This window comes from Miniopterus natalensis, chromosome 15, assembly GCF_054644295.1.
Source record: "Miniopterus natalensis isolate mMinNat1 chromosome 15, mMinNat1.hap1, whole genome shotgun sequence".
In the NCBI taxonomy this organism is placed as follows: domain Eukaryota; kingdom Metazoa; phylum Chordata; class Mammalia; order Chiroptera; family Miniopteridae; genus Miniopterus; species Miniopterus natalensis.
This window is the reverse complement of record NC_142095.1, coordinates 5547738-5570247: the sequence shown is the minus strand read 5'-3', so window position 1 is coordinate 5570247 and position 22510 is coordinate 5547738. Positions and strand designations below refer to the sequence as shown.

Genomic DNA, 22510 nt, shown 5'->3' with positions numbered 1-22510 from the left:
GATGTCCTGATGGGCCCCAACCTATGGGTTAGATTCCAAAAACCCATAGCACTCACCACTGGTACCCATATTGTATATTTATTTGTTGATTTCTCATCTCCTTTTCTCTGCCAGTGTGCACGTGCCACGACAGCAGGGACTTTGTTTTTGTTCACTGTTGTATCCCCAGTGCCTAGAACCATGTGCATCTCATGGCACTCAGTATATAGAGTGTCCCCCAAAATGTAGATTCTTTTAAATTTTGAAAATGAACTGTATGTTAATAAACACTGACATCATGATAATTCGAAGTGTGTATATATTTTTTGGAGACGTGCTGTATATTTAGTAAATGAATGAAGAACGAAGTGAATAAGCAGTCTTCTAAATAATGGTTATTTCCTGGCTTAGCCTCCTGAGTATATGTAACTCATAATATATTTGAAAAATGCTTATAATCGCTTGGAGTCTCTGGTCCCCAGGAAGGCCTGTGTTCAGATCCTTTCTGGTATAAGGCCAAGGTAAGATACGCTTGGAGATCTTCTGAATCCTGGATGATGGGAAGTGAAACCTGCTGGACAGACCCTGGGCTGGCCTACAGAGAAGGGAGGAACTGGCCCAGGCAGGGGTCTTCATTTGTTCCTCTGGGGGTTTTGTATCTTTGGTGTCTGGGAGCACTGGCCCTCTTTATATTTTCCATTAAAAAGTTTGTGCTGAGCTCAAGTGAATTCTAAAGCATTCTTTTTGGGGAGAGAAGTCATCACAAGAATGAGAGGAAAGCATGTGAGCAGGCAGGGAGCCGAGTGGAATCGGGAGGGTTCTGGGCGGCTCACCAGTGTGCTTTCTGGCCTCTTTCAGGGCCTCCCACCTTCTGAAGAATGGCTCCTGCTTGGCAGAGACTGGGTTTCTATGTCTCTCTTCTGAAGAGGCAGCTAAATGGTGGGTCAGATGTCATCATTTGGGGGAGGAGAGTCATTCCAGGATGTACCAGAGGAATTTACAGTGTCACGGGACAGTGGACGAAAGAGTATACGCTGCAGACAAGAAAGGACGTTGAGAAATGGTGGCATCCACGAATAAAAGAACAGGCCTCCAAAATTTCCGAAGCTGATGTGAGTATTCTGAGAGATGCGGACAGGGTAGAGAAGAGGGGTTAAGGGCTTGGACTCTGGGGTTGGACTGCCTGGTTCAAACAAGTTATTAAGTATATGACCTTGAACCAAATGATTGAATCTCTCTGTGCTTCCGTTTTCTTGTCTAAAGTGGACAGTGATAGCAACAGTGCCAGCTGCTCCCTGGGATGCTGGTGAGCGGTAAATGTAATGAATGAAACAAGGCTAGTGCTTCGAAGAGTTTCAGTGCGGGGTGTGTGCACAGGTGCATGCAGACATTCTGGAGCAGCATTTACGGTAAACTCTTCAAGACAGGGTCCATAGCAGGTGGCAAGTGTCAGGGTCTTCCTGGTCCATCGCATCCATTGCTGGTGGCACTCCATCAGCTTGTGAATGGGGACTGGTACACTGGGGAGAGCACCCGAGGAGGGGTCTGGAGCCTGGGCAGGAAAATACTGGCTCTGCCCCCGGAATTAGTGTGAACTTGGCAACATCATGAACTTCCGAGGTCCTCACTTTCCTCACGTTATTTATGTCACAGAACTCTTTTGAGGATCCAATGAGGAAATGTGGCTGAACACATTTTACAACCTGAAGTGTTATGTAAATGAAAGGTGCAGGAGGAGACACGTGTCTGGACGAGAGTACTGCTGGGTGCGGGCGGGTTCTGGAGCTTTTGTAATCGACCTCCCTCTGGTATTACATGCAGCTGAAACCCACCCAAATGTTTCCCAGAAGCTCAGTGTTTTGCCATCACCATCTTATCCTAAAAAGAACTTCCATTTAATGAGCATATTACTACTATGTGTCAGGCACCATCTGCCCATTTATTTTCTCATTTAGTCCTGAAATGACCCTCAGGGAAGGTCATTACCCTCAGGGGTAGGAAGACTGAGGCTCAGGGGGAGGTTTGGTAATTGGTCGAGTCGCACAGCTGACCTGTGGCAGAGCCAGGGTTCGGACCCAGTCAGTTTGACAGCCGAGCTCATGCTTTCCCCCAGAACCTGGGTGTGCCTCACCTTTGACGTACAGATCATGAGCAGCCAGAAAGGCAAAGCTAGGACCAGAACTAGGGCTCCCGGCGGCTGTCGAGCGCTCCTTCCCTCTGCCATCCTCCCATCCCAGCCTGCGACAGCTCAGAGCGGGATCTGTAAAGAGGCAGAAGTTATCTCTGTCCTGACGTCAGAAGCTGGCAAAAAGAATAGGACCTATTTATAAAGACCATCTTTTTCCCATCGCTTACAATCTTAATTTCTTTTAAAAGTTTAAATTCCTACACTTTTATATAATTATGAAAATTTCCCTTTCAATCAGGTTCCTGCTTGGTTATAATATAAACTCCCATAATTCCTTCCCCTCTTTCCACCCCCAGAGGACAGACACATTTCATTGTGACAGAGGAAGATGACTTAATTCACACAGAAAGCAGAAGGCAGGGGCAGGCAGTAAGCTGAATACTTTTTCTGCACTAAAAATATTCATGAATATTAAAGGCTTTTGCTAGCCATTCTTTTCAATATATCTTCTATAAACTCAGTTTCCGTGTTCGGCTCAGCCACTATATAATGAATCACTCGATTTTATGTAAGTTTAAGCTTTGTTGGACAGGCATACAAAAAGCAGATGCTAATGAAGAAGTTATATGTGGAAAGTGTTTGGGGCAGGATTGATTGTCAAACAATATAAAAAAAGTATTACTATAATAAAAACAAGATGATTATAATAAAAGAAAGACAGGTTTAATGTAAAAACTTTACAGTGAAAAACTAGAAATAATTTATATCAAGGAGTTTCTTGTTTTTTTATTTGTTTTTTCAGGTTTCAAAGAACTCTATAGCAGCTCTTTCTGGGTCTCTAAAAATGGGTAGGGTGGATAGTTTGCTTATTTTCGATTCTGCACCATTTGAAGGAATAAAGTCTTGCATTTCTTTTGCGAGCCTTGTTTACAAGCTGAGAGGATTAGCTGTCACTGTCTTCTTAAAGACCTAATTCCTGAGTCCGCACTGACTCCTGAGCCTCCGGACCTCTCCCACACTCCTGAGGTTTTCGTAAGAGTTATGGATCCACAGTTTCTGATTAGAGAGCGTGGTCAGTGTGCTGCTTCCCATCCATTTATATAAATCGACAGCATTTCAAGGTGATTTTCTAGTCCGTGCAGACTAGTTCCAGATTCCTAGTTCCCTTTTCTGCCTTCAGGCAGCTTGACTTGACCGCTCGCCAGTCATTTGTAGAGGATGCGCAGGACAGAGAAAAGTTCCACTCTCGTCTTTTGCCAGGTTATCGGCTCTATTAAAAGTTTGTTTAGCTTCTTCGCTGAAGGAAGTTTAAAGGAAGGGGTCAGATGAGATGGGGAAGAATCTGACTTCTGGTTTCTCCAGCTCCCCTGGTCACAGTTGGCTGTGTCAATGTCCGGTCATGCAAACATTAGCAAAAAACATAGCACCCTCCCGACATGCGCACAAAGGAATGGTTAGGAATATTCTGTTTTGCATTTGTTTTCATTAGTTTGGGGGGAGCAAAGTCTTAGAGAACTGTGATAGAGCTCTAGGAAGGGAGGAGGGACAGAAAGGGAAAAGCAGAAGGCAGAAATAAATACAGTAGTTATAATATCAGACGCCCCCAAGCCCTAGTGACTAAGCAGAATCAGTTACTGCCCTTTCTTCAGGAGCCCCTTCTCCACGGGAGGATTTGTGCTGGGCGGGGGAACGTTCCTGTCACCTGGACGGGGTTTGTGGACTTTGCTGGAAAATGCCCGTCAGTAATGCCCAGTTTCCATTATGAGAAGTTTTTTCAAGAGGTAACTTTTTACAATGTTGAACCATTACCTTGAGGACAGTGCCCACTGTTATGTGCAGGCAGCTTCCCAGTAAATGCTTAATAAATACTCATTGTCACTTTCTACCATCCTGTCCTAGAAATCGAAGCCCAAGTTTTATGTGCTGTCCATGTTCCCGTATCCGTCTGGCAAGCTTCACATGGGCCACGTGCGCGTGTACACCATCAGCGACACCATCGCGCGGTTCCAGAAGATGAGGGGGATGCAGGTAAGGACAGGTGCTGCCGGACAGCTGTGTCCGCATCCCGCAGGACAGCCAGAGCGTGTAACGCGTGTTCAAGGCAAATGGAGAAACGCTTTCAGTTAACACCTTGCTGACCGGCTATTTCGAGCCAGAACTCATCCGTGCGACTGGCTACTTTGGTCAGCAAGATGTTTAAAATTACTTAAATTAATGTAAGTGCAGACACGAGCGAACTCATGACCGGTCGGCAATGTTAGGACACGGAAACAGGTGTATACTCAGAACAGTCAGCAAGGTGTAATAAGATGAGATTAGCTTTGAAGATAAACATGAAAAGCTCAGTGTTTCCTCTTATGAATTGGGAGACATGAAAATAAAGCACATAGATTAGTTGGGAGGGGGCAGCCATGTGCTGGGAGTTGTGCTAGGGATGCAAATGGGGTAGGGATGGCATGGGGGAGCCACGAATGTGGGTAACACCTGATGTCTGCCCGGCAGGAGTTCACAGTCTGGTGGGGATGAAACACATAAATAGATAATCATTGTTTTGGGGGATGAATCCAATAGCGTAAATACAGATCGAAGACTCTGAGTAGGAGGTGGGGCCACAAATAAATTTTTCTCTTTGAATTGACTATTTTCTGTGTTCTCTAATGAGCGTGTATTCATTTCATAACGGAATAAGTAAAATTTTTGTAAGAAAAATATATTTGGGGGGTAATAGCTCTGGGGGAGTTGGGAGAGACTCCACTAAAGAGGGACCATCTGGCATGGATCTGGGGAATTAGGTGAAATTTACTGGGAGAGAGGAGAGAAAGATCCTTATTGGCTGGTGTGGGTCAGTCCCCTTCCCACCACTGCTGGTCACCCCAGGGTCTGCTCTTTACTCCCTAGTGACATGATGTGGGAATAACCATAGCACCTTCCTTAACTCCTTACAGAGAGGCAGGGTGGAAGAGAGGCTGCGAGCAGGGACCACTGAACCAGGTGGCCAGGGTTAGAAGGCCAGCTCTAAACACTTCCTAGCTGTGGACCTTAGACTAGTTACTTAATTAACTTCTCTGAGACCTAGTTTTCTCTCATCCGTAAAGTGGAGATCAAATAGTACCTGCCCTATTACAAGGGCCTGTTACAAGGATTCAAAGAGGATGACTATGAAGCACTTGACATATACCTGGCATGTGGTAGTAACAATAAATATTAACAGTAAATGTTAGCACTGTCAATGGAGGGCTGGATTCTGCTCACACCATCGCCCAAGAGCCCACTGTGCATCTCCACCCAATCTTGTGTTTCTTAGTCACCTTAGTAGCTTGTAATCCAACATGTTGGGATTCTTTACACCATGGAAATTGGCAAACACTACAAATCAGGGCTTCTTCCTTGAGAGAACCAGTTGTTAGACGTTAATGGGCTCCCCCACTGACTGTGATTAACTGGCCGGGGCTGTACAGATGATGCCTGCCACCTCCTAGTCCTTTGTGAACATTTTCTTTTAGAAAGATGGGTGCATCCTTGTCACAGTTGGTTTGAAAATTTATGCTGAACTGCTGTTGGCAGCAAGAAGTAATCCTAAAAAGGAAGTCAAGTTCCAATGCCTCTTTGTCACTGGAAGAGTTAATAATTTTGTACTATCAGCCTCAGAGATTTGTGTTCTGCTTGAAGGCGGCCACAGGTGTTTGTCTCCCTGGTTTATGCCAGATGCCATCTCCCCGACACTGCTTTCCATCTTTTCTGCTGTGTTTATTAGGAAGAGGCGGTGTGGAATGAATTGGCTCTTTGCCTGAAGTATAATTCTTTATCTAACTGTGATGCTTCAACTAGATTTTTCTTTTTTTTAAATTTATCCAACTTATTTTAGACAATTAGCTAATGCAGGCAAATCACTGAAGATTAAGCTAAAGCAAAACTGTGCATTTATGGTAAAGAAAGGGAAGCCTGTTTACAGCTAGGTGATTGGCGGGGTGGGGGTGGTGTAGGTGGGATTTTAATTCCTTTGGGTGGATGAGACGTTACAGCGAAAGCTCCAGGCAGAGCCCTAGGCCAGAGGTACCCGGACCCTTGTAGGCAGCTCAGGCCCAAAAGACAACATAGAGCCGCCTACAGTAACAGAGGCCCGCTGCAGGAGTTGGACAGCCTAGGCCTGAACCCCGTTCTACTGCTTCTAGCTGAGGGACTCTGCACAAGTCATTTAATGTCTCCGAACCCCACTTTCCTGACCTTTGCAATAGGGATAACAGTCATTCCTCTCTAGGGGTGGTTGTGCAGGTTAAGTGAGTTTAGTGCATGTGTCTAGCACATAATCGTCCCTTACTGAGTGGCCGCTGTGATTATTTATACTGATCGGATTAGTCTGGGAAGTCACTCGTCTCCATAGAATAAGTGAGTCCCTGCTCCCTTCTGTCTGGATTGCGATGCCCGGAGCTGACTTCTGAGAAGCATCTTAACTGCACGTCATTGCCTGCCATCTGTGTTATCTGTCCTATGACTGGATTGGTGCCTGAAACACAAGTTTTTTTCTGCTCCATTTTGTCTTTGCATTGCTGACAGATCGAGGACGGTCCCCCTTATTCCTAGTTGGCTGAGAATTGTCATCGCGCTGGGCCATCTCGTCAGGTTGCTCTCCATAGTGTTGGTGCTGATTTGTACTCCTGCCAGCAATGAATGGCGTTTCTTACTAACGTACATCCTTGACATCACTTATTAATGTTAGACTTTTTAATCCTTCTAATTTGGTAAACAGGAAATGATAATAGCTAGTTGTGTTTTTAATTTCCATTTTCATGGGTGTCGTCCTAGTGAAGCTGAGATAACTTCGTGTCTATTTAAGTTGCCTCATCTCTGATTGGCTCGCTCACATTATTTGCCAACTTGTTCATCTTTTTCATGTTGCTCTGTAGGACTTTGTCTGGATTATTGATTCGTTGTTAGTTAGCAATACAAAGACCTTTTCCCAGTCTGTGGTTTCGCCTTGCTTCTGAGCCTGGCCAGACCACAGATTGTAAGTTGATTGCGAATGGGCGAGAATGATGGTTTGAAAAGTTCAGGTTTGCTTTTACTTTGGTTTCCTCCTATAGCAGCAGATAAGTCATACAAAGGAGAGAAACGAGACAAGAGTGTAAATGACGATTGGGATCCCCGTGCTCTTGTTGTAGTTCCTAGAGATGTGCCTGAAAGCCAGTACCATCACAGTTCTCTTAGGGAGACTATTGTCACAAACAGTTGACCAGACCATGGACACACAAGTAGATCACATGTGGCCTTTACAAGTAGAAACGCAGTGGTTTGGGGGTGATAAATTGATTAGGAATCAGGAATTAGTCAACAACAGTGGCCTACCCACCTCCCACCTCACAGATTTGTTGCAAGGCTCATGTGAGATAATCAATGAGAAGACCTTTTAAAAATTCTAGTGCACCCAGCCAGCGTGGCTCAGCGGTTGAGCATTGACCTAGGATCCAGGAGATCGTGGTTTGATTCCCGGTCAGGGCACATGCCCGAGTTGCTGGCTCGATTGCCAGTAGGAGGTGTGCAGGAGGCAGCCGATCAATGACTCTCATCATTGATGTTTCTCTCTCTCTCTCCTTTTCCCTTCCGCTCTCTGAAATCAATAAAGATATATTTTTAAAAAATAAAAATAATTTTAGTGCAATTTTCCAGTGTAACCCAATTAATGACAGCACTAATAAGGTTGTGCTGAAGTTTGGACGTTTAAGCAGGGGCTGCTTGAAGCCAGGGATAAATTATCTTTCAGGAATCAGAAGAGGCTGCACTGTCAATCGGTTCCTCCATAAACCCGGACAATGTCTGATGACACATTTACAGCTTAGCACCATATGGTGATTTTGTTGTGTTTTCGTCTGTTGTACGCACAGATGGCTGGAAAATAAAATTACCCGCCTCCCACCTCGGCTAGTCTCCCTGGCACCTCCAGAAGCCGGGTGATTCAAGCACCAACGTGCCAAGTCCCCCTCACAGACTTGGGCTAATTTGTCTGAGGCAGGAAACCTCCGGGCACTGCCTGAGTAGTATTTTCTGCTCGGGCCTTTTTGCTGTTCCCTGTGGAAGAGGAAAGGCATTGAGGCTGTGTCTGGCAGTCGTGTGGACAGTGTCATCACCTATGAATATCAGAAGCAGGGGAGTTCTTAGCGAGTGGACTGAAATATACGTTTCATCAGTTTCCAGTTTGCCCATCAGTTAATAAATGTCTATGAAGGGCCCCGGGTGTACAGCTTGGCACTGCGTTTTCAAATTTGCAAATTCCTGTAGTGTTTGAAAGTAGAGAGTGGGTTTCTGGAGCTTATCTTCTCAGATGTCATTTGAGGGAGAGAATGAATTGCTGGTCCAGGGTCTTGATTGGAAACTGGCTGATCTCTGCCCGTCGCGGCCCTCCACACTCCCAGGGGTCTGCTTGGGCCTCTGTACTGTCACTCGGGTTTCTCTTACCGTGAAGTATTCACTTGAATCTGATCCCCAATCTGTAATCATGGTGAGCTATTAACACTTGCTAAACGAAATGAAATGTTGTGTTTCTCATTTCTTGGAAATAAACTGTTGCATCTACTCTGGAGAAACCGTGGCGCTCTCTCTGAAAATAGCAGTTTTTTTGAGAAGCAGTAACCATGGTTGCTGTCAGTTAGAAGCTGAGTTGGTTTCAGATGTGAAGTTTTGTTTTATGAAGAAAGGGGGAGAAAGCCAATCGTTCCTAGGAAATTGGCTGGCTCCTCGGTGACAGTGTGCTCCTCTCTCCATCGGGGAGCCCGACGACCAGCTGCCCCAGTTTCCCGGCTCCCTCCAGAGTCTCTTCACTCGACTTGTTTGATCCTACTTCCTGTGTAGGAGGAAGAACTGTACCTTTGCTTGTTCTTCTTCTTCTTTTTTTTACCTTTTGAAAGAAAACTATTTTAAAATTGAACATAAAATTCCATGTTCCCCCTTAAATACACATATGCATATATAAGGCTGCAGTCCCCTTTGCGCGCTCCCTGCCTCACCAGGCCCTTCTAGACAGTAATCCAGATCTTTTCCAGTTTGTCCCTCCAGAGCCTTGCCTGTACATTGTCATATGTAGCTACGCTTTCTCCTGTGTCCTTTTCCTGTTCTGCTTGCCATCTGTCCTGCCTGACAGCCCTGAGATGTCTATGGCTCTGCCTGGAGGGAGGCAGGGGCTGAGCTGTGGTCAAGTGACTGTGTCTACACCAGAGGCTGGCCTAGACCCAGCTCCCAGGCCTGGCCTCCTGGCCAGCTCTGGTCTGACCTGTCAGGAGTCTGATCCCTGTGTTTGCCTTTCATCAGTAGCTGGTCTTGACTCTTCTTTGATGTCTCAAATCGTGGTAGGTTTTGCAGTCCTACTGGCGTTCCTGTGCTGGTCCTTGGCCAGTTTGCTGTCAGATCCATCCCCTGCTTTGCCTTGAATGGCAGAAGGGCAGACCCCTTCAGGCCACGTTTCCCAAGTTCTGGTGTCAGTTGGCCTCTGGCTGGTTTTGGACAGTAAGAAATTCTGGCAAAAGTGGGGGGCAGGAGGAAAGGAGAAGCCCGGGAATTTCTCCCTGGCCTGGATAGTGTCTCCTTCATTAATCCAGTTTCATGTCGGCAGATCTGCCTATGTCAGCTTCTGCACCAACCTCAGCCTTTGAGCTCTGCTAACCCGCCTTCCTTCCTGCCTTCCGTCTAGAAGTGGTAGCGGTGTCCTGCTCTCCCGAATTTCCCGGTTGTTTTGCTCTCTGCTTGGCTTCTCACTCAACTTTAAATTCTTAGAGTATTTGTTAGAAGAAGAGCTGGAAATGATGATTTTTCACACTGGAAATTTATTTTTTAGATTCACAGGTTACAGCTACTAGGACTTTTTCTTGATTCCTTTCTGCACAAAGCACTCATATCCAAGAAGAGGTGAACTCCTAGGGGATTAAAAGGCTCAGGTAGCGCTGGCATATGGATCCAGATGCTGGGTTTTGTGGTTTTTTTAAAGAATAAATTGCCCAGTTGGCAGATGTTACTGTGGAATGATGGAAGGATGAAACCAAGTTATGGTGATGAAAAGAATAGGAATTTGGGAGCTAAAAAGTAGAGTTTAGAGTCATTCCAGTGGATGCTTTAGAGAGTCTTGGCCACAGAGAAATCACAGTCAAGAAAATGGGCATTGACACCAATAATGGAGGAATTTGATCTGGATGCCATGTGAGACCAAGACGTGAACGAGACTGGCACAGGAAGCCCCAAGACTGGGCAGCACAGCATAGCACACGGCAAACCAGGCTCTCCTGGGGCAACAGCAAGCTGGAGGGAGCCTCAGCATTGTTTTTTCACCAGGCCTATGTAATCACTTCCAGAAAGCTGATCTGCGTGGGTCAGATCCACCACCAACCCTAACACGACAAGATACACCCAGCAGTGTCCTTGCCCAGGGCAGCCAGAGGCAGCAGCTTCCTGCCCAGAGCACAGATGCTGCCTTCTGCTTGTGGGCGGTGCCTGGGCCACGCAGCAGTGGCCAGAACAGCCAGCTGCTCTCCAGCAAAGCACCTGATATGGGCCTTGAATTATGTGGGAAAGAAGAAGAACTGCTGGGCCCCTTACACAGAAAAGAAGGCCAGGTAGCTGGTCACCCCTTTGAGCCTCATGGTCTGTTCGATTTGGTTAACTTCCAGTGCCTGGCACCAGCCTGCTCCAGAGGCTGGTGGTCAGTAACCCACTTAGGATTGTCCATGCATGAGGATGCGTCTGGAGTCAAGGTGTCTCCCTACCTGTTGTGGCGAAAGAGACTTTTTATAATTTCAGAAAACAGTTCAGGTTAGTTACAAACAGTACAGACAAGAAGATATGTCAGAGGTAGCCTACTGGCTTTCCAGAGCATATTTTGAAACCACCCAGGAAGGGATAAGGCATGTTAGTAGGAGAGAAGGCCTGTTTATTGCCCAGAAGAAAATACTGGTCTAGGTAGCCACCGTCTGCCATGCCTGACATTTTCCTTGTGATGCTAGGTCATCAACCCCATGGGGTGGGATGCATTTGGACTGCCTGCCGAAAATGCCGCGATTGAGAGGAATCTACATCCAGAAAGCTGGACGCAAAGGTATGTATTTACAGACATATTCAGACACCTATGTATAGAAAGCGTAAGATAATTTTTAAAATCTGTGCATGAGAAATAGAAAGCAAAGTAAACTGAACATTGTAGTCTGCCAAGTGATAGGATTGTAAATACTGGTGTTTGTCTTTTAGCGCTCTACATTCTTTTTTTTAATCCCTACCTGAAGATATACATATATATTTAAATTTTTTATTGATTTTAGAGGAAGGGAAAGAGAGAGAGGAATATCGATGTGAGAGAGAAACATTGATCGGTTGCCTCCCGTATGTGCCCTCACTGGGAATTGAACCCGCTACCTTTCAGTGTACGGGACGATACTCTACCCAACTGAGCCCCAGTGGCCAGGGCAACACTCTGCTTTCTTATCTAAGAAATTGCACATTGGGTTTTGGGTGTTCATACTTGTGTTCATTTAGAAAAAATATGTCTTTATTGATTTCAGAGAGAGGAAGGGAGAGGGAGAGAGAAATAGAAACATCAATGATGAGAGAGTCATGGATTGGCTGCCTCTGCACGCCCCCCACTGGGGATGGAGCCCGCAACCCAGGCATGTGCCCTGACTGGGAATCGAACCAGTGACCTCCTGGTTCATGGGACAACGTTCAGCCAACTGAGCCACACCAGCCAGGCTCATGTGTTCATTTGGTGCTTGGTTATTTACAAAAGTTATTCTTTTGAGTATTTGCATTTGGAAGGAGAAGGAGGAGGAGAGGGTTGTATTTGTTAAATTTCCATAATTAATGCTTCTCCTCTCCCCGACCATAGTTTGAGCGGTATCCAAATTCCACATTATAGTTCTCTCTGAAAATTCTTTTAATTTTTTGCTTTCACCACTGCGAAGCAAGAGGAATTAGCCCTAAATTCAACATAGAAATACATGGTCAGTTTATCCTGGGTGTGGCTTTCTCCAGACACACTGCCATTCCCGCCCATGCCTCAGGCTCCCATATCCACCCCCCTCCCGTCTGAAAACCAAGCCTTTTTTCCTCTATTTCACAGCAATATTAAGCACATGAGGAAGCAGCTCGATCGCCTGGGCCTGTGCTTCAGCTGGGATAGGGTAAGTGGACCCTCTCTCACGGAAGGTCTTTATTTTAATGAAGGTTCTGATTGCACGGGGACCATGACAGTCGCTTCACGTGCCTCCTCCTCAGGTTGGGAGAAGGGAAGGGAGGGAGGCAGTAAGCAGGTCTCCACAGATGAAAAAGTATCCCCAGGGATAATTCGCCTGCAAACAAGTAATCTTCTGTGAGATTAAGCTAAGAGTGTTAACTTCTTATTTAAACTTCACAGGGGCTATGATTATGCGTGGCGACAGCTTTGCACGGGGATTTCCGCTGTTCTCAGCAATAGTTGAAAACAACTGTTGGAATCTATGTGCTTGTGATTAAATATCCACCCATTTGGTCCTTTTAGGTGATTAGGTGCTAAGTTGATTTATTGACCTTTTGTTCCAAGTTTGGAATTGAGGCAGAATTATGATTCTGTCATCAATAAATTGTCGAGTCACAGGAAGTTGCCAAAATAGTACAGAGAGACACGTCCCCTTCCCCCAGCCTCCCCAGTGATAACATTTTCTGTAACTACACAATAATATCAAAACCAAGAAACTGACACAGGTACAGTACTATTCATGGGAGTACAAACCTTATTTAGATTTCACCAGCTGTTATATGGAGGCATTGTGTTCGTGTGTGTGTGTGTGTGTGTGTGCTTCGTAGTAGTAGTTCTATGCAATTGAACCACATGTATAGATCTGGTGGAGAAGTCCGAGGGCAGCCCCAGTTGTTTCCTTGTAATACAGTGATCTTTCTACCTCCATCTTGATACTTGCTGGATTTATTTCTTTCTCTGCCCTTCCCGTTTAAAATTTTCACCAGTCTGTGGCTCCATGTAGATCCTCTCCCTTGAATTTCACTTGGTACTTAGTGACCGCTCCGGGGCAGAGGTAGGCCCTTTCTCAGGAACACTGCCTGTGGGCCTGGGCGCTGTTCACCGACCTGCGTTTTTACCATCTGGATAATTTGTACTCCTGTTCATTGGCTTTTAAATTCCTGTGACTGGTTTCTTCCTTGTGTTTTTACGTTTGGTCTTCTGTACATGTCAGTGCCCAGTGGTAACACTGATGGCTTTGCCCATGGCGGGGCCAGGGAAACACAGGAATTACTGCCCCTTAGACAGCTGTGCACTGGAACAGACTCAGACTGTGCCCTCACACTCTCCCCGCCGGCGTGTGGGCTGGGAAGGGAGCAGGGGTGGTTTTCCTAGAGCAGTGGAAGAGGCATCTTAGAACCGCACTCAGCACTCACAGCCGGACGGGCTTTTGGCCACTTTGAGCTCTTCCAAGTTTTGCCGTCAGTGCCGCACGGCCTGCGTGAAGCAGGGTGGCCAAGGAGGGGTTTGGGGCACCCCCACCATCTGCACTGATCTCTGTGCTTCTGATTCTCTTGCTTTCTCTCCATCTTTCTATTTATTTATTTATTAAAAACAAATTTTTTTTTAAGTGCCCTGACCGGAATTGAACCCCGTCATCCTGGATCCTAGGTCGATGCTCAGCCGCTGAGCCACGCCGACTGGGCTCCCTATCTTCCTTCCCTTTCACTGTCCTCTCCACTCTCTGTTCTCCCTCATCTTTTGCTCGACTCACCTGCTTTCCTTTTCCCCTCTTTCATCTGTCTTCCTGTCTCTTTTTTAAAATAATCTTCTTTTATTTTGGAAAATTTCCAATGTATTCTAAAAAAGTGAGACTAGTATAGGGAGCCCCCAAAGACTCATCACCCGGCTTCAACAGTTGCTATTACACGGCCAATCTTACTTCATCCGCACCCTCCACGTTGAATAATTTTGCAGCAGGCCCCGGACACGATACAACTTCATCTGTAAAGAGCTCAGTACCTGTGGCAAAGATGAAGGCTCGCTGGCTCCTTCCTTCCTTCCTCACAATTCCATTATTACAGCGAAAATGATTACTGATAATACCGTGTAGCATCATGGAATGGCAGTCATTTTGTAACTTCCCCTGGGCATCTCGTGCTTCTTTACACCACAGGTTGGTGGGCCTGCGCTTCTGCAGGTCTTTGCTGAGCCTTTTCCTGCCCACCCCCATGTCGTTAGTTATCCTGGTTGGGGAGCTGTACTCCTCTCATCCAAAACACCCAGCTCTTTGGACCATACCCGCATGAATTTATTTTCATGATTTGTATGATTTTCGTGATTTGTATCATTACAAAGTGAAAATTATTGCTTCAAGGCCCTTACAACCTTGGCATTTTATTTACCTAGAGGACTAGATGTCTGATAAGGAAGGATTAAATGACGAGAAATAATGAGGGCTCCAGGATAATGGAAATATATTTTTTAATGTTTTTTATTTTAAAAGGATTCAAAAAATAGCTTAAAACAAAAAGAACTTGAGGACAAGTGAGTGCCTGGAAACAGGGTTGGGAAGACTCCCCTTGCGGAGCTGGGAGCTGTGGTTGCCTTGACAACGCCTAACAGGCCCCGAAGTGGTTGACTCTCCGGGTCCCCTTTCAGGTCCTTCAGGGTCCCTTTTCAGGTCCTTCAGCGGTAAAGCGGTGTGTCTGGCAGATTTCCCGCTCTGGATCACTTGATCTCCCTCAGAATCAGAAAGTTAACCTTGTCCTGGAGTTTTTCTTTGGTTGATGGGGTGGGGGTGAGGGTTGCCTTTGTTTTAGCTGAAGTGAATGGGCACCTTATCTTTTAGTGCCTCCCTGTTTCCAGGGAGGTGGGGGCTGGGGCCTGAGGGTTGGCTCTCAGAACTGTAGTCATGTCCGGGTGGGGACCGTATGTCATCATGAACACATGGCACAGGTGCAGCTGAGCTCAGACGGGGCTGTGCCAGCTCAGTACTGATCAGCCTAAAATGTGCTGCAGAGGTCTTCGCTGCCCCAGCAGGATAGCCTTCCTAGACTCTTCAACCCTAACTAAAGAAGGAGCCTCTTGGGGCCACCCAGTAAGTGTGCCTACAAGAGGAAGTGGTTGGTTCTGTTGCAGTTCCCGCTGGTGGTCCTGAGCCCAGTCAATGATGAATATAATGATTTTGACTTTTGAAGAGTTTTGTGTAGTGGTTTTGAGGAATGTCTAGCAGTCTGGATTTGTCTGATTGGTTCTTCAGGTATCCCTTCCAGTTGCTATGGCTGCATAACAAATGAATTGTTTGATTTGTTGTCTTAAGTTTGTAAATTATGTTTGTAAATAGTGGTACTTAGAGTAGGAGTGGAGAACATGCCAGGGTGACAGGAGGCTAACTGGTGCTTTTAATGGGATGTTTTCTGTATTAGACAGGAAGTTCTGGGATGATGTCTCCTCTGGAGTCTCACACTGGGTTCCACACGTCTTTCTTACAAGGTAAACTCACTGAAGACATGTCTAATCACCTTGAAGGATGAGCCATTCCAGGGTGAGAGTTATTCATGGCATCTCACAGCCCTAAATGAACTTTTCAAATAACCTTTCAAATTTACTGTCAAAACACATCTTTTGTTTGAGAACTTATATGTGGAAGTCAATTTCAGGTGAGCCTGGAATTTAAAAACTTTTCTTCTGATAAGAGCCTGGAAGAGCCAAGGGAAACTGACACATGGCCCAAGGACAGTGCCAGTGAAACAGATCTGCAAGAAAAGTAGACATCCAAGGCGGAAGGGTTGAGGACTGAGACCCACCTCTTCGTGTGAGGAGCGGCATGCATATGCAGACAGGGAAGGACTGTGGTGGCCATCCTTGGGGATGACCAACTACAGAGAAACGCGATGAAATCACCAAGGGACAGTGTAGGGAGAACAGAGCGCCCAGGATGTCTTGTATATGGGGGGTCAAGAGATAAAGAGGAGCCAAAAGTCCCAGGGTTAGAGTAGAATTGCAGTAAAATGGTGCCGTAGAAACCAGGGGAGAGAGAATTTCCACAGAGAGAATGAGCAGTAGCCACTGGATAAGGGAGAAAAGGCTCAGAAAGCCACTGACGATCAAGCTGGTGATCAAAACAAGCTTTGGGGGAAGGGATTCTAGGGAGATGGCAGGGCGTAGGAAGTACCAGGAATCCGCCTCCCCACCTAGACAACTGCACTGGCAGAAGCTGTCTGATGTAATTATTTTGGGACTTTGGAGTCTATTGAAGACTTGCAGCTTCCAGGGGAAAGGCTTGAATGGTAAATTGCGGTTAATTTTGGTCAGTTTCAGCTCTTAGCTCATTGGTGGCTACCAGTCCCTTCCCCTCCAGCCCCATGGGAGGCAGCCGTGCACATGTTCCTGGAGCAGCTTGCAGGGGCCAGGGGGTGCAGTAGGACCCTGTCCTCCCAATATCAAGGATCTGTGTTCTCATTGCTGGTGGTTATTTTTATTAACTATGTCCCCAAAGTACAGTATTTTATTACTAGTTATTGTTAATCTCTTGCTGTGCCTAATTTATAAATTAAATGTTATCATAGGTTTGTATGTATAGGAAAAAACATAGCATCTCTAGAGTTGAGTACTATCTGTGGTTTCAGGCATCCACTGGGGTCTTGGAACGTGTCCCCCACAGATAAGGGGGGACAACTTAGCACTGAAGTGTACACTTAAAAATAGTTAGGATGGTAAATTTTATGTGCGTTTTACCATAATAAAAAAATTGGAGGGGAAAAATCTGGCTTTGGGGTGTGAAAATCAAAGCTGGAAAACTTTTCCCAGTCTTGTTCGAGGACACGCTGATATTTCAAAGCACAGCCCGAACTGTCTTCTGTCTGTACTCCTTGGCATTCCTGGGTTATTGGCTCTCTTGGTTCCGATTCTGGGACTTATGAGGCACAAAGAAAACCCGAGGAACTCACCACCATGTCACTCCTCAGGTGTTGAGGTTCCTAGCCAGCTTGCCTCTCCTCTCTGCTTTTCAGAGTCTTATGTTGTTTCCTATATAAAAAGTCCAGGGTTTTTAGTTGTGCTTAGTAGAAAGAGCGGGGGAAAGTACATCTATTCCATCTTCTCGGAAGAAGGAACTGGCATATACAGGGTGGGGCAAAAGGAGGTTGACTGTTGTGAGTGTGCAGATATTATTTATTAATTATTGTATTATTTTCCATATGAACAACTCTAAGCGTGCTTTTGCCCCACCCTGTATAGTTTTTAAAACCCTCCTCTCTCCTGTGAGGTTCTGATCTTTGCTTCTCTGTCCCTACTCCTTGCCTTTTAAAAGTCACTGGACTTGTCCAGCCAGTGTGGCTCAGTTGATGGAGCGTCATCCCACGCACCAGGAGGCTGCCAGTTCGATTCCTGGTCAGGGCACATACCCGGGTTGTGGGTTTGATCCCCAGCGGGGGGCGTGCAGGAAGCAGCGGATCAGGGTTTCTCTCTCATCAATGTTTCTCTCTCTCTCCCTTCCTCTCTCTGAAATCAATAAAAACATATTAAAAAAAATAAAAAATTAAAGTCACTGGACTAAAAGATCTTCAAAATAAGTTCCTATACGTTTTTTTCAGCTTATAGTTGTTGTGTTTTTTCTTTTTGAGGGGATCTGTGTCACGTGAAATCTTTCAGGCTGTGACCTGCCCCACCGCTCATTGCTCATGGAGCCGGCAGGCAGCAGGACAGCTCCTGTTGGCTGCTGTCGCCGCTGTGCATCCCTGCTGCGATGGCTGGATTGGTATTTCCTCTTCCTCCGGGTCCGGGCCCGTGTGAACAAATAGCCTTCACATTATTCAAGAAACCCGGAGAAGTTACATCTCAAAAATACTTTCCCGGTGACTCTGTCCTGTCGATCCTGAAATTTTCAAGTACATTGCAGATAAGATTAATGTTCTTTTCCTTCCAGAAAAATGCAACGATTGTGGCAAGCCGCTTTGGCTTGGGTGGTTGAAATCCTGGCGTCTGTTCAAGTAGACAGATAACAAATTGCAATTCAGACCCCTTAGTCTCGTCTGTAGTTTAATGGAGGGTTTTCTGTTCCCAACTGTCTACTTAGAAAAGCTGCCTGTATTGTCGGGCTGATGAAATTCTTGTCAGCTGGCAAAGGACAATTACCAAGAAATTAAGCAAATGGTTGCTTCTCACCCAGTTGTGGGCTGTTCTCAGAATTTGTGTAGTTTGTAGCAGGAGGCAGCTTTCAGGTTACCATAAAAACAGCAGCGCTCAGAAAATAATGGTCCAGACAATAGCAAAGAGAGGAGCTTTTTGATTTCAGCTCAAGAAAGACAGTGTGTGAGTTTTCTTTAAAACAGCAAAGACCAGCGTTTCCATTGTTACTAGTCATTTTCTAAATTGGCTTCAAGAGCATGTAGGACATGAACCTTTTAAATTACTTGAGAGTTTAGCTGCAGCCCTGGATTTGAGAAATGAGACCTTTAAGGACAAGATGCGTGCGCTGTGAAAGCACAGCGTCTAGCACTTGCGGTGTTCAGTGTTCATTAAACGCTTCTTCTCGGTCTGGAGTTAGTCCTGAGGCCAAGGAACATAATGACCTCGAAACGGATTCTTAGACAAATGTCAGGCCCATGACTGATTAATTACGCCCACATTAACACTTGTTCCTTCGACGCTGCGTGGAGGAGGGCAGGGAAGGTAAAGGAGAGCAGAGGCAGAGGTTTGGCAAAGGTGGCCGTTGACAGGTGGGTGAAGAAGGCGGCTTGAGGCTGAAGCCAAGGGGAAGTGGCTGGTGCGGCCTAGGAGCCTGGGCAGTGGGACTCATGGGAGTAACAGCCTTGGAAGGATGGACGAGGTAGCCATGTGGTCTCGGATGGAGACCCCGCCTGGGACTGTAGGTGACAAAGAGTTGTGGGGTGAGATGCAAGTGAAATGGAATGAAGGAGAAGCTGGAGAGGTGAGGGATGGGTCTAGGGCCTGGAGTGCCCATGGGAGTGAAGGTGGATGGCGGGTTGCCTCTCTTCCCTCAGAGACAAATAGGAATGAGTGGGATGGGGGTGAGGGCTCACAGCAACCTGCTTAAGAGAGCGGAGTCCATGGAAAGGCTGCTATAGATGGCCTTGCTCCTGTCAGTGTGGGGGGCAGGTCGTCTTCATGCTCCTGACCCAGTGCTGACTGTAGTCGGTACTCTGAGTGTCTGAGCAGTAACTCGGCGAGTGAATGAACAAACAGAACCTTGAGTTGGGTGGAAAGTCCATTCTTTCTGTTCTTAGTATCTCCATTGTCTCTATCACAATAGCCGATTAGTGATCCTCTTAGAACAAGGATTGGGGAGCAGCCCCATACCAGGGAGGTGAGAAGCTGATCTCAGTTCCAAGAGTAGTCTCCTTGGGAAAAGTCATCCTTCCTTTTCCACGTGGACATTGCCGATGGGGAGAAAGTGCGTCTTCAGGCCTGCGGGGGTTTGGAGGTTCTGCACACAGGTCGGTTAAAGTGCTGTGTGCCGTACGAAGGGGCAGCATTTCTCATGTGAACCCATACTTGACACTGAGTGTGAGTAAACCAGATTGTGGTTCCAAGAACTTTTTTAAGAAAGCCTGTTCTAGTTAAGAAAATTAGCAAGGGCTCTGTCTCAAGGCTTTCCTTTGTTTTTTAAATATAGACACTTGACTACCTGAATATTGCTATATCTGTGGCATTAATGAAGATTCACTGAGCACCAGTTTGCACCCACGCTGGGCCAGACAGAGCCGGAAAGGAAAGCTAATAACCCTCTTCAGATCCCTTGATCCTCATAACAGCTGCAGCATGCCAGCTGCCAGAGAGGGAGAGGGAGGCCCAGAGAGACTACTCATTTGTCCCTGGTCCCCAGCAAGCCCATGGCACAGCCATGGCTCAGACTCCAGTCTTGGTCCCCAGCAAGCCCATGGCACAGCCATGGCTCAGACTCCAGTCTTGGTCCCCAGCAAGCCCATGGCACAGCCATGGCTCAGACTCCAGTCTTGGGCCTGCTGACCTTCTCCTTTTAGCTATTGTCCATACCTGCCCTTAGGAGCTCACAGCCTGTTTGGGAAGGTGAACAACACTTGGGGACTTAAATAATAGGGCCAAAATGTCTGTCCTAAATGTACTTGGCATTTCTGACTCAGTCGGGTGGTGGCATGGAGCACTAGGCCTCCCTGTCATTCCCTGGTGGCCGGACAGTCGCACAATATGAATACGGAGGCTGGCTCCCTGGCGTTGGAGCTGTGCTGTGCTTTCCGAACCTCTCCCTGTTAGAATTAGAGAGTCTGGGGTGGAATAAAAAGCAAGGTCATTGTCATGCATCTCTGTTGCAGTGAAGAGCAAATGACAAAAATGCTCCTTATGAAAGATCAGTTTTTCAAAAGGTACCTGTTTGCTTCGTCTGCTTCCAAGCTCGGTTGTTGCGAAGGCAGGAGGCTTATGGTGAGGCCGAGGAGAGGAGGAGGTGAAGCCTTGTCCCGGGAACTGTGTCGCATGGTGGTTGCTCACCTTTCTCGAGGTGTTTATTTTTCAGTGAACAGGGCTGCGGAAGGACTGACTTGATAAACACCTTGCTTCGAGTTTTTGTTTGTTTTATTGTGTTAAATTCCGACAGCTAACCTAAGTAATGCGAGGTTGCAATGCAACATACATGCACGTGGCTTTGAGTGATGCTAGGGGTTCTGTGATCTGGTACCAGTGACTCCTGCCGGAGCAGAAGCTGGGAGGGAGGCGACCCGGCTGGCTCTCCTGGCAATGGGCGACCACCAGCGGTGACTGGGAGCAGCCTTCGGTGAATGTCTCCATCCGGGTCCTGTGTTTTGGTTGTTCTCTTATAGCCTCCGTCTCTTTCTAGTCAGAAAGGGGGTATTTGGTAAGGGATGGTGATTGTAAGCTTTCTCTCCCCCAGTCCTTCCCTCTCCCTTTCGCCTTGTTCCAGGAGTCTCATGAGGGTGCCAGCTGCCTCCTTGAGGTGTGATGGTGAAACCAGCCTCGCTCCCCCAACAGCGTTCCAGAGTCAGGCCAGGGAAGTGGCTCCTTTGGTCCCTCCCATGTGCCCATTGTGTGCTTTCCATACATTATGACATTTGTCCTCACGATGGCCTCTCAGATGGGCTTCTTTACCCCTGTTTTTAGACAGGGACACTTGTCTGGGGCCACAAAGCTAACGATGATACAAGGACTCGAACCCAAGTTAAATGGCTCCAAAGTGGATTGTCTTTCCCTTAGAGCATGCTCTCTCAGACTCTTCCTGGAGCGAGGAGTGTCAGCCTGCAGGGACCTCAGTGAGGCGCACACAAGGGACCTGCTGCTGTGACTGTTGTTCCCAGACCACGTGCCATTTCGCCAGTAGAGGAGGCCTCTGGCTCGGCCTTCATGGATTTTGTCATTGCCGAGTCGCTGCACCACAGGGCTCCTGGCACAGCTGGCTTAGTTAGTATTATGTGCAGTGTGCGGTGTGGGTGGCAGGTCTCAGAGGAGGTTGCGTCGAGCCTCACTTGTGGTCTGAGGGAACTCACCGTCTGTGTCGGGCTCTGTGTTTGGCTGTGAATGTGCGACATACTTTTCATGCTAAAAATCAGGTATTATAGAATGAAAATTGCCATGTGGGAGAGAGATTCCGGTTGAGGTCCCAGGTGCATAAATTTGGTCTCCGGACAGGTAGATGGCGCTTTCTAGAGCTCAGGGGGATAGAAAAGTTAACACCTTTATATGAATCTATGTGGATGTGACCTTGTTGTGGTTGCTTTTGGAGCTATAACTTTGAGTTACCTGTCTTACTGTTTTAAAAACAAGGGTGCATTATGTAGGTGTTGGCTTCTTTGGAAAGGAAAGCACAGGAATGAAATGGAATTTTGGAACAGAGTAAACAGCCCTTGTTTGACTAAGAATTCTTCCCAGGTTAGTGCTGTCCCACTGCTTGGGAGCAGGAATCCCCACCCTACAGATATCGGCCTCCCTTTGGGGTACAGGCAGGGCTGGGCAAGGACATTTGGGTGCTGTGGGCTGGATTCCAGCAAATGATCTTTCAGCACTTACTTGTCAACAACCTTTTCATGGAAGAGGGTAAGCTGATGTTGTATCAAGAAAAACGATATGCCTCTGTAACTAAATTCACAATAGGAAATTTATTACATGAATTTATTACAGGAGACTTTCCAAGCCAGACAGCCACTTGGAGGCATATTAAATGATTTAAAATTTAGAGAGTAAAATCAGTCACTCATTCCCAGGGAGCAGCGCTATGCATGTGTAACCGAGTTTCGGAATTGTGTGGGTCTGCTCCCCAGGCTGGCCAGGTCTCTCCTGGGGTTGGTCTCAGAGTTGGGAGAGGGGTGAGCTCACTGGGATTGAGTGCCCTGCCCCATGTGCTCAACAGAGATGGAGTCACACCAGCTGGAGAAGGGGAACCTAAGCTAATGGGCTGGCATTTCTACTTTTCCCAGGGATGTTTTATG

General features: G+C 46.7%; 1 protein-coding gene across 1 annotated transcript in view; it reads left to right on the top strand.

Annotated features, from left to right (window-relative positions):
- LARS2 (leucyl-tRNA synthetase 2, mitochondrial) overlaps positions 1 to 22510 on the top strand; it is an 84565-nt gene that overhangs the window by 3134 nt on the left and 58921 nt on the right. Inside the window, exons 2-5 of the mRNA XM_087824806.1 lie at positions 838 to 1091; positions 4007 to 4135; positions 11089 to 11180; positions 12198 to 12258. Coding sequence (XP_087680932.1) covers positions 858 to 1091; positions 4007 to 4135; positions 11089 to 11180; positions 12198 to 12258 — 516 coding nt within the window. The 5' untranslated portion in view covers positions 838 to 857. The remainder of the gene's footprint in view (positions 1 to 837; positions 1092 to 4006; positions 4136 to 11088; positions 11181 to 12197; positions 12259 to 22510) is intronic.